Below are 23,564 nucleotides of genomic sequence, written 5' to 3'. Positions count from 1 at the left end.
ACAGATCTAATTTGGAAAATGACCACTTATGTAAGAAACACCAATACCAGTTAATCAATTCCACCAAATATCCATGCTCCAAAACATAGTAACGAGGGAGAACTTTTACTTTCAACATTTCTATAGAGTTTAAGTCTGTTGCATTTTTAAACTAAAAAATGCAAATTTATATTGTACATGCTTCACTAATCATGGAGCAATCATTTAAAAATATAATTATGGGGGCACCTGGGTGGCTCAGTGGGTTAAAGCCTCTGCCTTCAGCTCAGGTCATGATCCCAGGGTCCTGGAATTGAGCCCCGCATCGGGCTCTCTGCTCAGCAGGGAGCCTGTTTCCCTCCTCTCTCTCTCTGCCTGCCTCTCTGCCTACTTGTGATCTCTCTCTCTCTCTCTGTGTCAAATAAATAAATAAAATCTTTAAAAATATATATATATAATTATGTATTAAGCTACACAAATGAAATTTCTAAGAACTAAAACAATTATACACATTTAATCAAGTATTAAGCATCTAGTATCTAGCACTGTGCTAGCTGATGTGCTTTACAAAAATTAAGTAGCATCAACTGAAAACAAACTATCATTTTCCTGACAACATTATTATTATGAACACTAGAATTAAACCAAATTTCACAGCTCGAGGTAACTTATCCAATGTTCAACATAGGAGAGAGTTAAGTAAACCAAAGAACTATCCCTTCAAAGGAATGTAATGCAGCCAACAAAAACTGTATTTATCAAAAGCACGACACAAATTGGAAAATAGTCTTGATATTACGTTAAAAAGTATAAGATAGGGCGCCTGGGTGGCTCAGTGGATTAAAGCCTCTGCCTTCGGCTCAGGTCATGATCTCAGGGTCCTGGGATCGAGCCCCGCATCAGGCTCTCTGCTCAGCAGGGAGCCTGCTTCCTCCTCTCTCTCTCTGCCTACCTCTGCCTCCTTGTGATATCTATCTGTCAAATAAATAAATAAAATCTTTAAAAAAAAGTATAAGATAAAAATATATATTTTCTAGGAACTATGGGGTAAAACAAACAAAAACTAAGAAGGAAAGAAAATCTGGTAGGGTATGTATTAATATTAACAGTGGCAATTTCTGGTTGGTAGGACACTGCACGATTTCTTTCTTTTTTCAATTGTATAATAGTTCCTAAATTTTTTCTGAGTGTGTGTTGCTTTAGTTTTTTAAGTAGGCTCCATGCCCAGGTGGAGCCCAGCATGGAGCTTGAACTAACAACCCTGAGATTAAGACAGGAGCTGAGATCAAGAGTCAGACACTTAACCAGCTCAGCCCCCCAGGCAACCCAGGTGTATGCTTTTATGCTAGTCCATCTCTTCTGAACACCCTCTCCTCTCTCTCCACCCCTAAGCTTTTTGCAGCTTTTCGAGGCCTTTCCCAGACCTTTTTCAGAAGTATTGGTCCATTCATATATTCTCTCAAAGTATTTTGTTCCCATTGTAAACACCACTTTCCATATTACAGTTAAGTATTTACATGTTCATTCCAAAGTAGACTATGAGCTCCTTACGGGAAACATACATAGCTTACTAGCCTATACCTATAATTGACATTAAACATAGTTTATTAGCTTGAAATATTGATTTAGGTAGGCATACGTGAGGATAGAAGCCATACTTTATCAACTCAGATCTGACTGTGGTAGAGGTGCCTGGGTGGCTCAGTCCACTGAGGGTCCAACTCTTGCTTTTGGCTCAGATCAGGATCTCAGGGTCGAGAGATCAAGCCCCACGAGTCTGCTTGGGATTCTTTCCACCTCCCTCACCGCTTGCTCAAGTGTGCACACTCTCTAAAATCAATCAATAAAATCTTAAAAAAAAAAAAAAAAGATCTATGATAAACTTTTTCCTGGGCAGAGGCTCAGTATCTTTTTAAAATTTCTTTCACAAGGGGAGTTAATTGGGTAAGAGAACAATGAATTGTTTTGAACTATTAAAACAATGGGGATGGGGACACCTGGGTGGCTCAGTTTGTTAAGCGGTTGCTTTTGGCTCAGGTCGTGATCCCAGAGTCCTGGGATTGAGTCCTACATCTGGCTCCTGGCTCAGGAGAGAGCTTGCTTCTCCCTCCCACTCTGCCTGCTGCTCTCTGTGCTTGTACTCTCTCTCACTATTAAATGAATAAATAAAACCTTAAAAAAATTCTTAAGAAACAAAAAACAATGGGGATAGGAGAATCGAGGAAATGTTAATATTAAAGGGTACAAACTTGCAAGTAGAAGATGAACAAATTCTGGAAATCTAATGCACACCACTGTGATATAGTCAACAATACTGTAACATATACTCTGAAGTTGCTAAGAGACTAGATCCTAATATTCTTGCCACAAAAAAGTGATAATTATGTGATAAGACTGAGGTGTTAGCTTTGGTAATCATGTTGCAACATGTATATGTATGAAATCAACAGGCTGTACACCTTCAACTTACACAATATTGTGTCAACTGTATCTCAATAAAGAAAAACAAGAGTTTATTCATCTCATTAAAAAGAAAAACTCGGGGCACCTGGCTGGCTCAGTGAGTTAAAGCCTCTGCTTTTGGCTCAGGTCATGATCCCATGGTCCTGGGACTGAGCCCCGCATCCGGCTCTCTGCTCAGCAGGGAGCCTGCTTCCTCCTCTCTCTGCCTGCCTCTCTGCCTACTTGTGATCTCTGTCTGTCAAATGAATAAATAAAATCTTTAAAAAAAAAAAAAGAAAGAAAGAAAAACTCGTATTTTGTCCTTATTAACTTATTTTAACTTAGTAACTTATTTTCCCCAGTAGATTATTTTCAACGAATTTAAGTGCTCTCAAGTATTAACTGTATACCTTATTTTTCAAACTGAAAAGTGACTGACAGACTTGCATATCTCTGGCTCAATATGGATATAAAGAACAGATGACTAAACCAAAAGTTAAGAAATGGTCCCAATATTTTTATTAAGGTCCACTGGATGAATAACGATGCAACCGATTTTAGCAGAAATGTACTAGATGTAGATTTTGAGTTCAGTTTTCAACATGTAGAACTGAGGTCTCCAAATTTGATTATATTAAACATTAGGCCAAAAATCAGTTTAGATTTGAAAAAAGGCACAATAAGACTTTAACATTAACGTGATAATTAAAAATCAAGAGGCTCATTGTTTTTTTTCTTTTTATTAAGATTTTTTTAGGAGTTAGAATTACAACAAACACAATCTTTTCATGTTTTGGCCCTTAATGTTAAGTCTTACTTTTTATTTATAACTTACCTGAAGACAGTGAGCTCTTCTGATGTGATGCATGCTGCAACTGGAGAATATGAAAGCAGTCGTTTAAGCAGTTCATAGTTGCCATGGAAGTAGCTTTGAGCATTAAGAGATCCTGGTCCAAGGAACTAAGATGGCCAGAAGCAGGAAGGCATTCAATTCGCCTAATTAAGTCTCTTTGTTGTCCTTCAGCATGAGACATCATCTAAGGAAAACAACAGTTCCATGTGTCCTACTCATGATGTCTGTGTATCATGTATACATACAGTTTCCATTTTAATTACCATATTCAGCTTCTGAGCCATTTTTAGGATATATTAGGCTTAGAAATCTATTTTACATTTGGCTATTCTCAATGAGCACATTTAATAGTGCTTATCAATTATGCAAAAGATGGTAATCTTTGGCAGCTGTATTTTTTCTTCAGAAGCAACAAAGCTCAAAAGCCTTGACAAACCTTTTATTAACAGTATACATTTGTACAAGTCATTAAAAACATTCTGGGGTGCCTGGGTGGCTCAGTGGTTTAAGCCTCTGCCTTCGGCTTGGGTCATGGTCTCAGGGTCCTGGGATCGAGCCCCGCATGGGGCTCTCTGCTCTGCAGGGAGCCTCCCTCCCCCTCTCTCTCTGCCTGTCTCTCTGCCTCCTTGTGATCTCTGCCAAATAAATAAATAAAATCTTTAAAAAGAAAAAAACAAACCATTCTGGATCATCTTCAATAGCAGCATTAAATATTTCATTACAAAGTAAAATTAGTTCCCAATCTGGGTTCTTTTTTTTTTTTTTTTTTAAAGATTTTATTTATTTATTTGACAGACAGAGATCACAAGTAGGCAGAGAGGCAGACAGAGAGGGGGAAGCAGGCTCCCTGCAGAGCACAGAGCCCGATGTGGGGCTCGATCCCAGGACACTGGGACCATGACCTGAGCCGAAGGCAGAGGCTTTAACCTACTGAGCCACCCAGGTGCCCCCCCAATCTGGGTTCTTAACCTCTTTCTTCTCAGCACCTCTGGTCTGGCTCAGTTTGAACCTACATTGAGAACACAATGGTTTTCCTGCTTTCTTTTCTCTAATCTAACTTTCTGGTCCCATTAGCCTGATCATGAAGCAAGTACTGGATATAAACTTTCAGGTTAAAAAGAGTTTAATACACTCTGCTTTGATCAAGAGCTCTGTCCACTCTTCCTAAGGGAGCAATAGAATAACAATGCTTGATAAGCAATCCAGTATTTTAAAATAAAAACTGAATTTATTATGCTTAATTATTCAATTGTGAGCAGACGGTTCTCAGATTACCTATCTTTTAGACACTATTATAATTCACACAGAACCTCTATAATGGACATACTCTTTCAGCTTTCAGAGGCACTGTACCAGATGAATTTTAACACAGTTCATCAGTGGGCTAGTGAGAGAGAGACGCAAATATCCTACCAAACAAATCAAGTGTGTGGTACTTGAAATAGTCCCTGAAAACATATGTCATAGCAATGGATCAAACATTCACCTTTATCAGAAAAAAAAAAAAAAAAAAGGTTTCTAAATGAAAAGTGTGGATATAAAGATATCTATATGTACACATGTACACATGCATATATGTGTGTGCTTTGTGTGTGTAAAGTATTTTGGATACAAATGTTAGGACTAACTTCCAATAACCCAAATTTATGAATAGTACAACCACTCTTGCCAACAGCTGGGCAATATTTACTAGAGTTAAATATACAAAGTTAAATAATTTATAATCTATGATTGAACAATTACACCTTTAGATATGTAACCAACAGATATGTGTTTAACTGCACCTGCCAACCTCTAGAGAGGAGACGGGGCTGGAGGATAAATTAATCACCAAAAGGCAATGATTCAGTCAATCATGCGTACCTAATGAAGCCTCCATAAAAACCCCAAAAGAAGAGGTTCAGAGCCTCTGGTTGGTGAACACTTGGGAGTACCAGGAGGGTGGTATAACCAGAAAGGGCATGGAAGCTCCATGCTTTCCCCCGCCATCCCATCTGGCCTTATGCAACTCTTACATCTGTCTGTTCCTGAGCTCTTTATAGCAGGTTGGTCAGAGGCACAGGTGACAACACCAACTTGCAACTTGTGTCTAAAATGGGGACAGTCTTGTGGGATCTGATGCGACCTCAGGCAGACAGTGCTGAAACTGAATTAAACTGCAGGACACACAGCTGGTGTCCACAGAGAAATAGAAAATTGCTTGGCGGTGGGAAAACCCCAATAGTTGGTGACCAGATTACAGAACTGTAGAGTGTTATAGCAGAGCAGAGGAGAAACAGGAGTGTTTTTCCTTTACAGAATGACTGTCATCAAATATAGATTGTCAGACTTGGAGGTATGTGGTAGACATTCCAAAAATAAAAAAAAAACAAGCCTGTCACTTCAAAAAAAGCTGACGGTATTTACTGCCAATTATAAAATCTGAGCTTTAAAATGAAAAGAACTTTGGAAAACCTTTATCTGTTACCATAAGCTTGATTACTTCCCAATACTGAAAGCCTTTTCTAATGAGATTGGTGAGGTCGTTAATGAATGGGAATTTTCAAGGTTGCCTGATAGAACAGATCAACATCTGCAAGACAGGCCTAACTCTGGGAGATGATATTTTCCAATGACTAATGCATGGTGTTATAAAATCATGCATAGGTTAAAGATAAGTTTCAAGTGCAAGACAGACAATAGATTTTCACGTAACAGAACATGAAAAGTTCATGGATATATATCAGATTCCACACTACATCTAACATTTACAAAACTATTACTGTTAAGTTTTCATGCAGCACCAAAGAAGAATAACCACAACTATCTTAAAAGGCAATTAAAATATTCCTCTACTTTCCAATCACATACCTGTGTGGGGCTACTCACTACATAGGTATCTATTAGCTCTACCAAATTTAACTCAGGAATATTTAGAACCTAACAACTACAACCTTTATTAAGTAACATTATTTAGTACTCAGTTTGAAAAGAAACAGGGAAATGTTGAGATAAGGAAACATCGAGGATTTAACTATTCTATTTTTGTCTATGTTTGAAATTGTCTATATAAGTTGTTTTTTTTTTTAAATTACTTGTTTGGCCACATAGTCTTCCCAACAGGCTTAAAAAACCCTTTTGCTCATAAATGTTACATCAAAAGAATCTGTACTTTTACTTGAGAAATGAAAGATACAGACTGAAAAATGAGAGTGTACCAAGGAAACTTAGGACACCACAGAAAAGAAACTTAGGACATAACATATAACCAGGGAATCTCTGTGACTTGAAATTGTCTCAGCATAGTAAACAGAAAACATTGCAGGGCCCCAGAAGACATAAACAGGATTTCTAATTTTTTTGTGATGAAACCAAGCAAGTTAGATCATTTTGGCATTTTAACTTGACTTCAATTCATACTTACTTCTCTGACTTCCACAAGATGGTCTGGAGGTAAGTTAGCTCTTTTGTTCACTGATTGTAGTTTGGAATGTCCAACATTAAAAAAAGAAATGGCATTTTGACTTGGTCTCCTCTGGGATATAGGAGAATTACCACTAGATGCAAGTGAAAAGCTTCGTGATTTCAGAGGAGGATTATTCTGTCAGACAAACAAGGAAAATCATTCGTTTTCTGAAATTCTGGCTCTTACCTATTATATATATACTTTAGGCCTACACATGAACAGTTTAAAAAAATAAACCTCAGAATTGACTACAAGAACATTTCTGAAAAATGCTAAAATTTAAAACAAAGTTTAAACATTTGACACATCCAACAGTAAAGTAGTAATTTATTTAGAAAACTGATTATAGGTTTGTGCTGTTGAGAATATTTTTGCACATTTTACAAATACTAGAAAAGTCTAATTTCAGATTTTTAAATACCATGACTTAAGCAAAAAAATATTCAATAAAATACATTTTCTAATCTAACATGCAAGTATCTTTGGAACAAACTAGTACTTTCTGATTACTGCCAATGACTACAATCTTGCAGTAGGAGTAAAGCTTTTGTGATGAACTTCCTGAAGACTGGGCAGCAGGCCTAAATCACAAACAACTTTTTAAAATTTACTTATGGGGAAAAAAAAAACCTTTTTTTAAAAGTCAAGCTATCACCTAGGTACACCAAGGTACAGAATCCTTCAACTATGCTGCCCAGGTATTAGTTTATAGGTATCTCTAACCTCAGATTTCAAGTATTGAGACCATCCTCTCTACCTTAAAAAATAAAAAACATTCCAAAGAAGATATGCAAATGATCACTAAGCATATGGAAAGATCCTCAACATTATTAGTCATTAGGGAAATGAAATCAAAACCACATATACCAGGATGCCTATTACAATTAAAAAAAAAAAAGAAAAGGGCATCAGCAGGTACTGGTGAGTATGTGGAAAAACTGAAACCCTCATACACTGCTGGCAGGAATGTGAAATGGTTCGGTTACTCTGGAAGACAGTTTGGCAGCTCCCAAAAAAGTTAAACAAAGAACCACCAGACGACTCAGTAATTCCACTCCTAAATCTCCACCTCAGTGAAATCATGTGTTCACCCAAAAACCTAGACACAAATGTTATTCATAATAGCCACAAAATGGAAACAACCCAAATGTCCACCAACTGATGAATGGATAAACAACATGTGGTGTATCCATACAATAGAATTTCATCTAACCAAAAAAAGGAATAAAATGATACATAAAATGACATGAGTGAACAAAGTATTGTGTCAATAAAAGACTGAAGAACAAGTAAAACTGGGTATCTAATAAAATTTGCTTCTAACTCTGAAAAAAATTATATGAAGTGTAAAAAGCCAGACACAAAAAACCATTCTATGATTCTTTATATGAGACCCAGAATGGACAAACTCAGAGAAATAGAAAATGGACTAGTGTTTGCCAGGGGCTTGGAAAGGCGAGTATGCCAGTGACTGCTCACAGATACGGGTGTTTTGGAGGGTGATGAAAACGTTCTGGAACTCGAGAGTTGTGATTGTTGCACAATCTTCTGAATATATTAATACCAACAGAACTGACACTTTACAGTATATGAACAGTCTTGCAATTTAATAATATTAAAAAAATTATTTTCCCTTTTTATGCTTTAATATCATGAACAAATCCACATACCTTTCCAATAGCTTCAGTGTGATGCTGTGTACATATCTGAAGTCTGCTAACCCAATGTTGTCGCTCTTTAGCATCTGTGGCTAATAAAAAGAATCTAAAAGTTATTCACTTTTATATTTATTTTTGAAATTAACTGTGTACAGCATGAGAACAGATAACTAAAAACCAGGGATTGGCCCTACTCTCCCTAAAGCAAATGTCCCCTACTAGAGGGAGGGAGGAAAAAGGCCAAGTGCCAACTCTGTTAAGTAACACAGTAGCTGAATATGGATATTTCAGAAGAAGGATATATTACATGCAGCTAGACAGGAAGATAAGACAAGTCTTAAGTTTCTCATAAAAAATATGCTCTTAAAGAAATAACCTTTATTAAGCATTTACTGTGTAACTCAATATTTTCAGATCTCTTATAGCATGTTCAGTTAGGATTACCATTATATTTTATATACATTAATTAAATAAAAAAACAAATTAAATTTACCTAAGCAAAAGTTATACTTTTAAAATGAATGTGAACATTTTAATAAATCCCAGCTATGTGTATTAGTTACTAGAAACTTCAAAGGGGGCATGCAAACCAAATCAAGAAGGGGGTTAAAATATAAATCCATGGCAGACATAAAAAATACCATTTAAGCAAGCTATGTTTTTAGATTTTTCAGTAATCAGGTTTTATCTACACAAATATTTTACAGGGGCCAATTGTAAACAGTTGTTCTCTGTACTACTTGAGAAAAGTTATTTATTAAAACAGATTTCATAAATTCATAAGCAATTCTAAGATTTTGAATATCACATGTACATCACTGATGATAGTAGTTTCTATTTCCAAAACTCACATGAAAGCAGGGAAGTATATCAACTTCTCAAGGAAAGAAGAAAATCACACTATTAATTCTCATTATCTTGATCGTACCTCTGAGTTTATACTGTTCCCCACTGGCAGCATTTACAGTGAAGGTGTGAGAGTCCTCGTCACTAGGTGATATTACAGCTCCTGCAAGCTGCAAAGTACCTCTGGGTTTTTGATTTCTAGACTGTTCATTTACAAAGTACTCCAATAACCCAGCTTCATTGTTTAAAACAAAAAACCTGTAATGATTCAAAAAAGAAAGTCATAATTTTTAAACATTCCCGCTCACCAAACTAAAGCAAACTAAATATCAATCACCGTACTTTGGAGTTTTTGCTATTAAAAAAATAAAATTCATAGGGTGCCTAGGTGGCTCAGTCTGTTAAGTGTCTGACTTTTGATTTTGGCTCAGGTCATGATCTCAGGGTGGTTGAGATCTTCTCTCCCTCTTCTTCCACCACTACCCTCTCCCTCTCAAATAAATAAATACATTTCAAAAGCTGTTCAAGAAGAACTTGGACCCTGATATGAGGAATTTGAGAGGCAAAGTGGGGGTGGGGGGTAGGGAAGGAAAAAATGGAATAAGATGGAATCGGGAGGGAGACAAACCATAGGAGACTCTTTTTTTTTTTTTTTTTTTTTTTTTTTTTTTTTTTTTAAAGATTTTATTTATTTATTTGACAGAGAGAGATCACAAGTAGGCAGAGAGGCAGGCAGAGAGAGAGGAAGGGAAGCAGGCTTCCTGCTGAGCAGCGAGCCCGATGCGGGACTCGATCCCAGGACTCTGGGATCATGACCTGAGCCGAAGGCAGCGGCTTAACCCACTGAGCCACCCAGGCGCCCCCATAGGAGACTCTTAATCTCACAAAACAAACTGAGGGTTTCAGGGGGCAGGGGGTTGAGGGAGGAGTGAGGGTTAGGGAGAGGATAGTTGGGTTATGGACATTGGGGAGGGTATGTGCTGTGGTGAGTGCTGTGGAGTGTATAAGCCTAATGATTCACAGACCTGTACCCCTGTACTCCAGGGGCTAATAATACATTATATGTTAATTAAAAAAAAAAAAGAAGAAGAACTTGGAAACATGAGGTTGAATTTCCTAGGAGTTGAAAAACTGAATGAATTTAATAAATGACATAAAACCTTCAGCTGAAGGAGAGGCACTTAATGCGACGAGGTATACCACATAATGCAAAAAGGAAACAGAGACAGAATATCCTCTCAGAGGAAGATTTCTCTCCAGAATTCATTAACAGGGAAGGTAAATTGCCCAAAGACAAATGGTACTGAGAGTTTTTATTTAAAATTCACTGGAAACAAACCAAAACATGAACTCTGAGGGTAACTAAATGCTGGGTAAGAAATAAATCTGATTTAAGATTTAGTCAGTGAAATATACAATGAGAATAATGTCAAGGTAGAAAGGTTTGGTGAATGTATCACTAAATAGGTCACAACTAAAGATTACTTATCCTGTTTAAAAATGTAAAAGCTGCAACTGGAGATGGAGAAACATAAGGAACTTGAAACTAAGTGACAAAATACTGATATACTTTGGAAAAGAATTTGATGTTATGATTTGGTTCCAGATTAATTACTTTATTCAGATTCCAATTTAAGTAATTCAATAGTTTTTTTTTTTTAAGTCTAAAAAGTTTCGATTTAAAAAAATTAATGTTTGAGTTTGGAGCAATTTGGCATTCTATGTTACTGAGTTCTACAACACTAGACCATAAGAGTTCAAGGTCCTAGAAGATACGGTCTTTTTTTTTTTTTTAAAACAGATTTCATTTTGGGTTTTTTTTTTTTAAGATTTTATTTATTTATTTGATAAAGATCACAAGTAGGCAGAGAGGCAGGCAGAGAGAAGAAAGCAGGCTCCCTGCTGAGCAGAGAGCCAGATGTGGGGTCCCAGGATCCTGGGATCATGACCCGAGCTGAAGGCAGAGGCTTTAACCCACTGAGCCACCCAGGTGCTCCTAGAAGATACTGTCTTAAGCAACAGCCAACCATATCATATCAAACTGAGAGAAAATGTAATCAGCCTTTTCTTCAAGGGAAAAAAAAACAACAAAAAAACAACAAACAAGAAAGCAAAATTTGAAAGTGGTTGCCTGAAGAGGGAGATGCAAAAGCAAAGAACTATTGTTTTTCTTGTTCATCTTTAAGCATGCTTCTGACTTTAAAAATTATGTTCATATATTTTAATTTTCAAAATTAGCATTTTTCAGAGCTTTTAAACTTTCATTTCATTAATTACTAGAAGAGTTATACACTTTTTCATGTGCTTAATGACCACCCATCGTTCTATTTCGTGAACTGCTCATCACATTTTGCCCAATAATAGGGTTATCTTTATTTTCCAAAATATTTGAAGAGATTATTTGAATTAACACAAGATAGTCACCAACATCATCCTCAGTTTCTAAAACATAAACATAAAACACAAAATGCACATACAAATCTGTTATGGTCTGACTGCCCTGCAAAATTCATTATGTTGAAATCCTAACCCCTAAGCTAACAGTATTAAGAGACAGGGCCTTTGGGAGGTGAGGTGATTAGGTCATGAGGGCAGACCCTCAGGAATGAGATTAGTGCCTTTATAAGAGAGACCCAAGAGCTCTTCCTTGACCCTTCTTCTGCTATGTTCTCACACAAGAAGTCTATGATAGGAAGAGGACCCTTACCTAACAATGCTGGCACCATGCTCTTGAACTTCCAACCTCTAAAACTGTGAGAAATGTTTATTAGCCACCCAGTCTGTAGTATTTTGTTATAGCAGCCCTAATGGACTAAGAAATGAATCTACTACAAAAAATTCGTCAAATAAACAGAAAGACAAACAAAAGGTGGGTTAGTAAGAAAGCCATCTTGTCAAGATACTAAAAACCACTGAGTTGTACACTTTAAGTGGGCAAATTTTATGGACTGTGCATTATATTTCAATAAAGCTGTTAAGAAAAAGAACGAACAAACAAAAATGGGAAGGAAGGAAGGAAAGAAATCTCTTTGCGCTGTTCTAACTTTGAGTATAATTCATTTCAAACAGACAAAGGAAAATGGTCTCTTCAAAGTAGTCAAAGAAAATTTAGACAAACACTATGTTTAGAAATCTAAAGTTTGGTGTGAACACATATTTCTTATCCCAAAAGCATTTCCACAAATTTACAATACAGGAGGCACTCACTTAAATATATAGAAATATGGTGAGGACAGATTGGTGAAGTCATAGAAATAACCAATAACTGAAGAGCATGGTGTCTACAGTTAATAACACTGTACTGCACATTTGGAAAATGGCTAAGAGTAGACCTTGAAAGTTCTCATCACAAGAAAAAAAGATTGTGAAATTACTTATGACAGATGTTGGCTAGACTTATTGTGGTGATCACTTCATAATCTGTTGTACATTGTACACCTAAAGCTAATATAATGTTACATGTCAATTATACCTCACTAAAAAAAAATGAGCCAATAACTGATCATCTTTTTTTTTTTTTTTAAGATTATTTATTTATTTATTTGACAGAGAGAAAGTGAGAGAGGGAATACAAGCAGGGGGAGTGGGAGAGGGAGAAGCAGGCTTCCCACTGGGCAGGGAGCCTGATGTGAGGATCGATCCCAGGACCCTAGGATCATGACCTGAAGGCAGATGCTTAATGACTGAGTCACCAAGTGCCCTGATCATCTTTTTTTTTTTTTTTTTAAGATTTTATTTATTTATTTGACAGAGAGAAATCACAAGTAAGCAGAGAGGCAGGCAGAGAGAGAGGAGGAAGCAGGCTCCCCGCCGAGCAGAGAGCCCGATGTGGGGCTCGAACGCAGGACCTGGGATCATGACCTGAGCCCAAGGCAGCGGCTTAACCCACCGAGCCACCCAGGCGCCCCTGATCATCTTTTTAATACCAAGATGAAACCATGGGTCCAATGCAATAAGAGAGCACTTTTGGCTATCTTTCATTATTCATGAATTAATATTCTTCCTTTATCCCTTTTATGGAGAGAAATTTTACGAGATGTATAGTTTGGAGAAAGAAAATCCACATAGTGAGGAAACTTAACAAAGCCCTTTTGTTCAGAAGGGTAGTAGACTCTTGATGCAAACATTCTGAGCAAGTTGGCCTAACCAATAAACGAAGAAAATGTAGAAACACAGGTTAAATGTAACAGGGAAACAAGATTCATCATGAAGCTTCTTTGTATGCAGAAAATTCAGCTAAGTTGTTAAAAGAAAATGCTATTAAAATTGGCAAATAATTGTTTATTTTATGCAATTTCAAAATAACAAAGACTGGGGCGCCTGGGTGGCTCACTGGGTTAAGCCTCTGCTTTCGGCTCAAGTCATGATCTCAGGGTCCTGGGATTAAAAGCAGCATCGCTTTCTGCTCAGCAGGGAGCCTGCTTGCCCCACTCTCTCTGCCTGCTGCTCTGCCTACTTGTGATCTGTCAAATAAATAAATAAAATCTTTAAAAAATAACAAAGACTGTCAATTTGGGGAAATGACTAATCTTTGAAATAACCTACAATTTAAAGTGAAATATCATCAAAATGCAACTTTAATCTAAAAATATTTTGACTTAGAAATCTATCTTAAAATGACAAAAATAAACTTGAGAAGATTTTTGGGAAGAATTTAATGCTCTGTGTCTATAGACTTCTATGCCAGATGGGAAGTAATCTCACCCTCTGGAATTATAAGTTAAAGTGGCAGAAAGTGGGTTCAGGAGAGGGTCTTGCTCTTCTGTACTTTCCTAGCCTACCATATTCCAGAGCAAGTAGTTATTTATAGAGTATGCCCAAAGTGGATTTCTCCAAGCTGCTACAAGTTGACCTTAGTCAAAACAGAAATGGATTGGAAGGAAAGGGTCTTGAATATGCCATAGGCACAGTGCTTATGTTAAGCTACACCAGCAGCACATGGACAAGAGTGGCTAGGCATGCCAAAGAAACTGAGCAACGAAGCCTAGAGACGTTAAACATAGTCTTAACCTATCTGTTCACCTTTGATCAGTGTACATGTTTCATGCTGAGGACTCAGTATCTCTGCTGTACCATAGGACCTCCAGCCCAGCTGACATAAAGTAAAAATGAAAAATGGGAAGGTTTTTTTTTTAGGTGGGGCTACAGTTGGGCTCCTGGGTGGCTTAGTCAGTTAAGTATGCAACTCTTGGTTTTAGCTCAGGTCATGTTCTCAGAGTTGTGGGATCCAGTCCCACCCTGGGTTCTGCACTCACCAAAGTCGGCTTGAGATCCTCTTCCTCTGCCCCTCCCCCAACTCATACATGTGTGCTCTCTTTCTCAAATAAATAAAATCTTTAACAAAATAATAAGAAAGTGGGCTTACAGCAAACTGACAAGGTGAGACCTCTCTCTGATGGGATAAGTCTAAAAAGTTCTGTGCTCTCTCAGTAGCAAACATGGATGAGTTTACAAGCACTTTCTAGTGCTGCTGAAAACTGGTCTCTTACATATCTGGAGGGATCATGTCCAGAGAGCCAGCACCCCTCCCTATCCTAGAATGTTTGCTTGGATCTGCTAACTCCAGGCAACCAATGGCCAATGTTTTTTTTTGCGGGCTCCCTCATGCAATAATAAACACCTGCCATTTCTTCCCATGGTCTCAAGCTGCTGCTCACCTGAGATGCCATCTTGAAATTATGCTAAATTCGTATGTTTGTGTATTTTTTTTTAAAAGACTTTATTTATTTATTTGAGAGAGTGGGAAAGAGAGCATGAAAGGGGAGAGGGTCAGAGGGAGAAGCAGACATCCCACTGAGCAGGTAGCCCAATGCGGGACTGGATGCCCAAGATTCCAGCATCATGACCTAAGCCAAAGGCAGTCGCTTAACCAACTGAGCCACCCAGGCACCCATGTTTATGTATTTTTGGAGCTTTCTTACTCTGTTCCCCTTCTGACAGTTTCTCAGTATTATTCAATATGATATAAACAACAGTTGTTGAATATTGGGGGTGGGGGAAGCTAACCTATCTTTCTTTTAAGAAAGAGAACAAAAAATAGTGCTAAAACCAAAGTGAAATTACAATTTTAAAAATTAGTATCTGGGGGTACCTGGCAGGCTCAGTTGTTAAGCACCTGCCTTCGGCTCAGGTCATGATCCCAGGGTCCTAGGATTGAGCCCCACATTGGGCTCCCCTCCCTACTCAGTGGGGAGCCTGCTTCTCCCTCTCCACTCACCCTGCTTGTATTCCCTCTCTCGCTGTCTGTGTCAAATTAATGAATAAAATCTTTTTTTTTACATTTTTTAAAAAATTAACTTTCTGGGGGCATCTGGGTGGCTCAGTCAGTTAAGTGTCCGACTCTTAGTTTCAGCTCAAGGTCATGATCTCAGGGTCATGAAATCAAGCCCTATAATGGGCTCTGTGCTCAGTGGGGAGTCTGTTTGAGATTCTTTCTCCCTCTCCCTCTGCCCCTCCCCCTGCTCACACTGTTTAAAATAAATAAAACATTTTAAAAATTAATATTCTGTATGACGTTTGAATATATAAGCCTTCAAAAACTTTCAAAAATCTAAAGTGAAAAATACAACATGAAAAGACTCCCTTGACTTGGCTTTTTTTTTTTAAATATTAAAGATGGGACCCCTGGAGAACTGCCCTTTTACCTTCAATAGGGATGATTCCCTTCTAAGTCTTCATATTCCCCTCTAAGTCTTCATGCCATATGATCTCTAACTTTCCACATATCATTCTTATTTGGATTACCTAATGTCATTTCCAACTAAACACAGCCCAAAGTGCCCTCTCTGTTAAACAATCACCTTTTTATCAGTGCTTCTCCTATTCTTTTAAAGTCTGAAAATCATTCTTTTATAAATTATGTCTCATTTTCAAGTTGTTTAAGGTTGGAAAGCAAGTTCAGCTCCCATTATTTTATTGTGGCCAAAAGCAGAAGCATCCAAATGACATGTGAACTAGAAGCAGCATGATAATAATGTAAAACCAGAGACTTCGGAGTCAAAACTATTTAGGTTCAAATTCCAGTATTATCATTTTTAAAAAATTTAAAACCAACAGTGAGATACTTCACACCTATTAGGAAGGTTATTATTAAAAAACAAACAAAAAAAAAAACAGAAAATAACAAGTGTTAGTAAGGATGTGGAAAAAATTAGAACCCTTGTGAACTGCTGGTAAGAATGTAAAATTATGTAGCCACGATGGAAAATGATATGGAATTCCCCAAAAAATTAGACACAAAATTACCATATGATCCAGTAATTCCACTTCTGGGTATATACACAGGAGACATAAAAGCTGAGACTTGAACAGGTATTTGTACCGCAATATTCACAGCAGAATTATTAGCAGCTAAAAGGTGGAAGCAACCCAAGCATCCACTCACAGATGAACAGATAAAGAAAATGTGGTACACACATGCAATAGAATACCAGAATCTTTTTTTTTTAAAGATTTTATTTATTTATTTGACAGACAGAGATCACATGTAGGCAGAGAGGCAGGCAGAGAGAGAGAGAGAGAGAGAGAGAGAGAGAGGAGGAAGCAGGCTCTCCACTGAGCAGAGAGCCCGATGCGGGGCTCGATCCCAGGACCCTGAGATCATGACCTGAGCCGAAGGTAGAGGCTTTAACCCACTGAGCCACCCAGGTGCCCCTAGAATACCAGAATCTTAAACAAACAAACAAAAAAGGGTATTAGTCAGCCTGAGAAAGGAAGGAAACTCTGACACACGCTACAACATGGATGAACCTTAAAGATAGGATGCTCAGTAAAATAAGCCAGGCACAAAAGAACAAACACTGTATGATTTCAGGAGATACCAAGAGCAGTCAAACATAGACACAGAAAGCAGAATACTGGCTGCCAAGGGCTTTGGAGAAGGAGAAATGGGAGTTATTTAATGGTAAAGTTTCACTTGAGAAGATACAAAAAGTACTGTGGAGAGATAGTGCTGATGGCTGCACAGCAATGTATGCATTTAATGTTACTAAACTGAACACTTATACATGGTTAAAATGATAAATTTGTGTATATTTTGCCACAATAAAAGAAAATGAAAGTTTAATCCCCCTGCACCACAACTACCAATTCTACCCTGGCTTTGCTCCTTACTGCTTGCCTGTGTGACCTTGGACTGGTTATTTAAACTCTTCAAGGTCCCAGAGAAGTCTGAGAATCCTGCACAAAATAGGCCCCTAAACACAAATTTGTTTGCTGACTCCAAACCATCCTAAAAGCTTAATCACTACAAGTATTTTTAAAAGCCCAAGGCAGGGGCGCCTGGGTGGCTCAGTGGGTTAAGCCGCTGCCTTCGGCTCAGGTCATGATCTCAAGGTCCTAGGATGGAGTCCTGCATCGGGCTCCTGTCTGCTTCTCCTTCTCGCTCTGCCCCTTGCCACTGCTTGTGCGCTCTCTCTCTCTTCCTCTCTCTCTCTCGCTAGTTCTCAAAAAAATAAATCTTATTTTTGTTAAGACCTATAGATGGCCGACAGGCACATGAAAAGATCCTAGTACTACCAATCTTCAGGGAAATGCACATCAAAACCACAATGAAGTAACACCTCACAGCTGTCAGAATCGCTAGAATCAAAATGACAAGAAATAACACATGTTAGCAAATATGTGGAGAAAAGGGAACACTTGTGCACTACGGGGGGGATGCAAACTGTTTTTACAGCCACAATGAAAACAAGTATGGAGGTTACTTAAAAATTCAAAATAGGAAAACAAAACTGAAGGTATCACAACTCCAGACTTCAAGTTATATTATAAAACTACAGTAACTACAACAGTATGGTGCTGGCACAAAAACACACCCACAGGATCAATGGAACGGAATAGAAAACCCAGAAATCAACCCACAATTATATGGTCAATTAATCTTCAATGAAGGAGGAAAGAATATACATACAATGGGAAAAAGGGTCTTCAACCAATGGTGTTGGGAAGACTGGACAGCTATAAGCAAAAGAATGAAACTGGACCACTTTCTTATACTACCAACAAAAATAAATTCAAAATGGATTAAAGACTTAAATGTGAGACTTGAAACCACAGAAATCCTACAAGAGAGCACACAATTTCTCTGACATCGGCCATAGCAACATTTTTCTAGATGTCTCCTGAGGCAAAGGAAATAAAAGCAAAAACAAACCCCTGGGACTACATCAAAATGAAAACCTTCTGCAGAGCCAAGGAAACACTCAATAGAACTAAAAGCAACCTACTGAATGCGAGAAGATATTTACAAATGACATATCCAATAAAGGGTTGGTATCCAAAATATATAAAGAACTGATAGAAAAATCACTGGCAAGGATGTGGAGCAAAAGGCATGCTCTTGCACTGTTGGTTGGAATGCAAACTGGTACAGTCACTGTGGGAAACAGCATGGAGTTTCCTCAGAAAATTAAAAGTAGAACTACCCTGTGATCCAGTAACCGCACCACTGGGCTTTTACCCCCAAAATACAAAACAACAATGCAAAAGGATACATGCACCCCTATGTTTATTGCAGCATTATTTACAATAGCCAAATTATGGCAGCAGCCCAAGTGTCCATCAACAGATGAATGGATAAAGAAGATGTGGTGTACTCACACACACACAACACACACACACAGGAGTATTACGGCCATCAATAAGAATGAAATCTTGCCATTAGCAACAACATGGATGGAACTAGAGAGTATAATGCTAAATGAAGTTAAGTCAGTCAGAGAAAGACAAATACCATATGGTTTCATTCAAATAAAACAAAACAAAAGAGAGAGAGAGAGAGAGACTGACTCTTAACTACAGAGAACCAACTGATAGTTACCAGAGGGGAGGTAGGTATGGAGGTGGGTAAAATAGAAAAAAAAAAAAAAATTAAAATTAAATAAAATTAGAAAGAAAGAAAAAAAAAAAGAACTACCATATGATCCAACAATTCCACTTCTATTTATCTGAAAAAAAAAAAAAATGAAAACACTAAATTGTAAAGACACATCACTCTATGGTCATTACAGCATTTATGATAGCCAAGATATGGAAGCAACTTAAATGTCATCTTTTTTTTTCCAAGTTTTTAAAATATTTATCTAAAGTCTATTTAATCAACATAACTGGGGGCGCCTGGGTGGCTCAGTGGGTTGAAGCCTCTGCCTTCGGCTCAGGTCATGATCCCAGGGTCCTGGGATCGAGCCCCGAATCGGGTTCTCTGCTCAGCAGGGAGCCTGCTTCCTCCTCTCTCTCTGCCTGCCTCTCTGCCTACTTGTGATCTCTGTCTGCCAAATAAATAAATAAAATCTTTAAAAAAAAAAAATCAACATAACTGTATTATCAGTAGTTAAATGTCTTTGACAGATGGAAAAAGAGGATGTGGTGTAAATATAGATACACACACACACGCGCAAATGGTATACTATAAAAAAGAAAGAATCTTGCCATTGATGACTTCCTGGATGAACTAGAGGGTATTATGTTAGCTGAAATAAGTCAGACAGAAAAACAAATAATGAATGACTTCATTTATGTGTGGAATCTAAAAAACAAAACCAACAAACAAAACGGGGTGCCTGGGTGGCTCAGTGGGTTAAGCCGCTGCCTTCGGCTCGGGTCGTGATCTCGGGGTCCTGGGATCGAGTCCCACATCGGGCTCTCTGCTCGGCAGGGAGCCTGCTTCCCTTCCTCTCTCTCTGCCTGCCTCTCTGCCTGCTTGTGATCTCTGTCTGTCAAATAAATAAAATCTTAAAAAAAAAAAAAAAAACAACGGAAAGATGTATTGATATAGAGAACAAACTGGTCATTGTCAGAGGAGAGAAGGGATGGGAGGATAAACAATATAGGTAAAGAGGATTAAGAGGTACAATCTTCCAGGTATAAAATAAGACAAAAGGATACAACGTCTGGTATAGGGAATACAATCAATAATATTAAAGTAATTTGGTATGGTGACAGACGGCAACTAGACTTACTGAAGTGATATACATAAATATTAAGTCACTATGTTGTACACCCGAAACTAATACAATACTACATGTCAATTATTCTTCGATTAAAGAAAATATTAACTTCTGGGGCATTTGGAGGGTGCCATCTGGACAGATGTCAACTCCTCTCAGCCTCTACAAAGGAGAACTTATCAGACAAATAACCATAAATCCTTCTCTAAAAGGTTTCCCATCCATGTCTGTACAGAAATAATATCAGAATATAAAATTATCAGCCCCATTTCTGGTCTCTTAGGAGAGGGATGTGACACAGAATAATCACTTACCGGTACTGCCACCCAGTGACAAGGTTGGTGTACTTCATTAAGTAGCCATATACATTTTCCATGTGATCACTGTTTCAAAAGATCAGAATGCACCGAAGTCAATAAAAATTAGAAATATCAGGAAGTTAACTGAACAGCTTTAAAAACAGCTGTATATATATGTGTTTTACGAATGCCTCAAACTTTCTTCAGAAGATTTACAGATTAACAAAAGGTATTTAATCTACCAAATTTGATATCCATAGGTCTTTATTTTACTAGATTTCTTCAAAACAAATATAATCTCCCATAAGTTATTATATAATATTTCAAATAGGAAATCATTATATAAATATAAAATATACTATAAATATATAATTATAAATAAAAATATTTTATAACAATTCACTACTAAAGAAATAAAATGGTTTTATGGTTGTAGAAAGCCAAAGAAGGTCTCTAAATTGAATAGTGGCTCCAAATTCTGGTAGGACATATAAGAGGCCAATCTGTTGTCTCTGATTCCTTGGGCTTCCAAAACGATCAGACTGTGACACCTCACTCCCATTCCACTTCAGACAGGTATGAGGCAAAATATTCTCTGTAAGTTTTGTCAATGGAAAGATTTTAATAAAGGCCTTATTACAATTGAGTTTGTTTATTTCCTGCCCCATTTTTTCACTTATTACACATATATTCTGCTATAGTGGTTCTTAAAAATGCAATATCTCATTGATATTTCTTTTCCAACATTTAAGGTCCCTTATACTTATGAAAAGTAAAGGAGACCTACATTGACATATCTTGTTGATACATTCATTTTTTATTTCATGGCTTACACTGGAATTCCTTTAAAACTCACCTAAAGATTTAATTTAACACTATAAAATGCAATGGATATTCATCATTAATTTTCTTTACTATCCCTAATCACAGAGATACATGGTAAAATTTCAGCTAACCAGCGTAACGGAAACTGGAAGTGTGAGGCAACTGGCAACCTTTAAAACATGGATACATTAAAGGTAAACCAAGGAAGAGCTAGCTGACACAACTAACAGAACAAAGTTCAAAACAGATTTAAATTGATCCCAATGACAAATAAAAAGGGCTGAAGATAAAGACTTTCTCAAGAAAATGAAATGACCAAATATAACATTCTAGTGCTACTACTGGGGAGTAGGGGGATACCTTAAGAATAAACTCAATGTGGAGTGTCTTCCTAATCTCATTTCTTCAAAGGGTTTGAAAATAAAGATCAAATCCACAAATAAAGAATTGAGCCCATGACTATGCTTTTTTTTCCCTATATTTTTCTTCCATTCTAAGGCTAGCAAGCAATACTGTCTATTAAGTGAAGCTCATCAAGTCCTTTGGGTTTCAAAAGGTCACTAAATCTCAAGAAGACAAAGGTTGTTATATGTTATGTCATGTTAAAACTGACATTATCAGCTGAATTCTCATTTCAATACTTTCTAGAGCCCATATCTAGAAGAAAGGATTCTCTGGAAACCCAAGCCCTTGTGTTTTTGCTAGAGTTCCTCTAATTGCAGCCCAGGTCACAGTAAAGCTTTTCTTTCAGTTCCACTGGTACTTAAAAAAGCATGAAGATATTTTTCTCGTCTGGCTCCCACATCTTTCCCAAGCTTCAGTCTTAAACAACTCTTTGAGGTCACAGGAATCCCAATGTTCATGGATTTTGCCCAAAAATAACTTCCCAGAGTTCTTCCTCTGTTTCTTCTTTAGGGAAGCTCAGGTTACCTCAACTGTATTTGCCTTCAAAACTTATTCCTTCGGGGCGCCTGGGTGGCTCAGTGGGTTAAGCCGCTGCCTTCAGCTCAGGTCATGATCTCAGGGTCCTGGGATCGAGTCCCGCATCGGGCTCTCTGCTCAGCAGGGAGCCTGCTTCCCTCTCTCTCTCTCTGCCTGCCTCTCTGTCTACTTGTGATCTCTGTCTGTCAAATAAATAAATAAAATCTTTAAAAAAAAAAAAAAAACCTTATTCCTTCACTTATATGTGGACTCTAAAAAAAATAATACCTCTTAAAAGAATTTTTTAAATTTTTAAGTTATCTCTACACAAAATATGGGGCTTGAACTCACAACCCTGAGATCAAGAGTGGCTTGCTCCATTGCCTGAGCGAGCCAGGCACCCCAAAAATAATTTTTAAAAAAGAACTCATAAATACAGAGAATAAACTGATAGTTGCCAGGCATGGAGTAATAAGTAACATGGATGAAAGTGGTCAAAAGATACAAACTTCCAGTTATAAAATAATTAAGTCTTGGAGATGTAATATCCAGCACATTGAGTATATTAAAAATACTATATTGCATATTTGCAAGTTGCTAAGAGAAATCTTAAAAGTTCTCAACACAAGGGACGCCTGGGTGGCTCAGTTGGTTAAGCCGCTGCCTTCGGCTCAGGTCATGATCCCAGGGTCCTAGGATCGAGTCCCGCATCGGGCTCCTTGCTCAGCAGGGAGCCTGCTTCTCTCTCTGCCTCTGCCTGCTGCTCCCCCTGCTTGTGTTCTCTCTCTCTCTCTCTCTGACAAATAAATAAATAAAATCTTTAAAAAAAAAAAAAAAAGTTCTCAACACAAGAAAAAAAAGTATAATATATATGGTGAGAGATGTTTACTAGACACTGTGGTCATCATTTCACAATGTATACAAATCAATGTGTACCAAATTAAGCTGTGTACCAGAAACTAATAGAATGTTGTATGTCAATTATAAATTAGGAAAAAACTTATTTGTTCATTCTAACCTATATTTTCATAATCTGAATATTTACTAATTTATTTATACATATGATGCATCCATCCACAAAAAGCCCAAGGTGCCACATAACCTAGATTAAATATTTCTTCAAAGTATCAAAATAGTCCATAATTCACCATTTTTGGTTTTCCAAGCCCTTATAATCTAGTTTCTCTACACCAAGGCTTCATAACTATACTATGACTATTAGCACAGAATAAAAACATTACAATTCAATTATAGTTCAATTGCTCTGGTTCTAAGACAATTATATTCTTTAAATGCATATGTGAACTGTGGAAAGAATCTTTCTGAAAACCTCAGTATATATTTACAACT

The 23,564-nt window shown here is 37.4% G+C and overlaps 1 protein-coding gene across 1 annotated transcript in view; it reads right to left on the bottom strand.

The window, feature by feature from the left end:
* OSBPL11 (oxysterol binding protein like 11) overlaps positions 1-23,564 on the bottom strand; it is a 99,282-nt gene that overhangs the window by 42,311 nt on the left and 33,407 nt on the right. Inside the window, exons 3-7 of the mRNA XM_047734746.1 lie at positions 20,484-20,552; positions 9,306-9,481; positions 8,390-8,469; positions 6,678-6,854; positions 3,257-3,458 (exon numbers count right to left, since the gene is read on the bottom strand). Of these exons, the coding sequence (XP_047590702.1) occupies positions 3,257-3,458; positions 6,678-6,854; positions 8,390-8,469; positions 9,306-9,481; positions 20,484-20,552 (704 nt within the window). The remainder of the gene's footprint in view (positions 1-3,256; positions 3,459-6,677; positions 6,855-8,389; positions 8,470-9,305; positions 9,482-20,483; positions 20,553-23,564) is intronic.

Source organism: Lutra lutra, chromosome 1 (genome assembly GCF_902655055.1).
Source record: "Lutra lutra chromosome 1, mLutLut1.2, whole genome shotgun sequence".
Lineage (NCBI taxonomy): Eukaryota > Metazoa > Chordata > Mammalia > Carnivora > Mustelidae > Lutra > Lutra lutra.
This window is presented reverse-complemented; position numbering and strand designations above follow the sequence as displayed.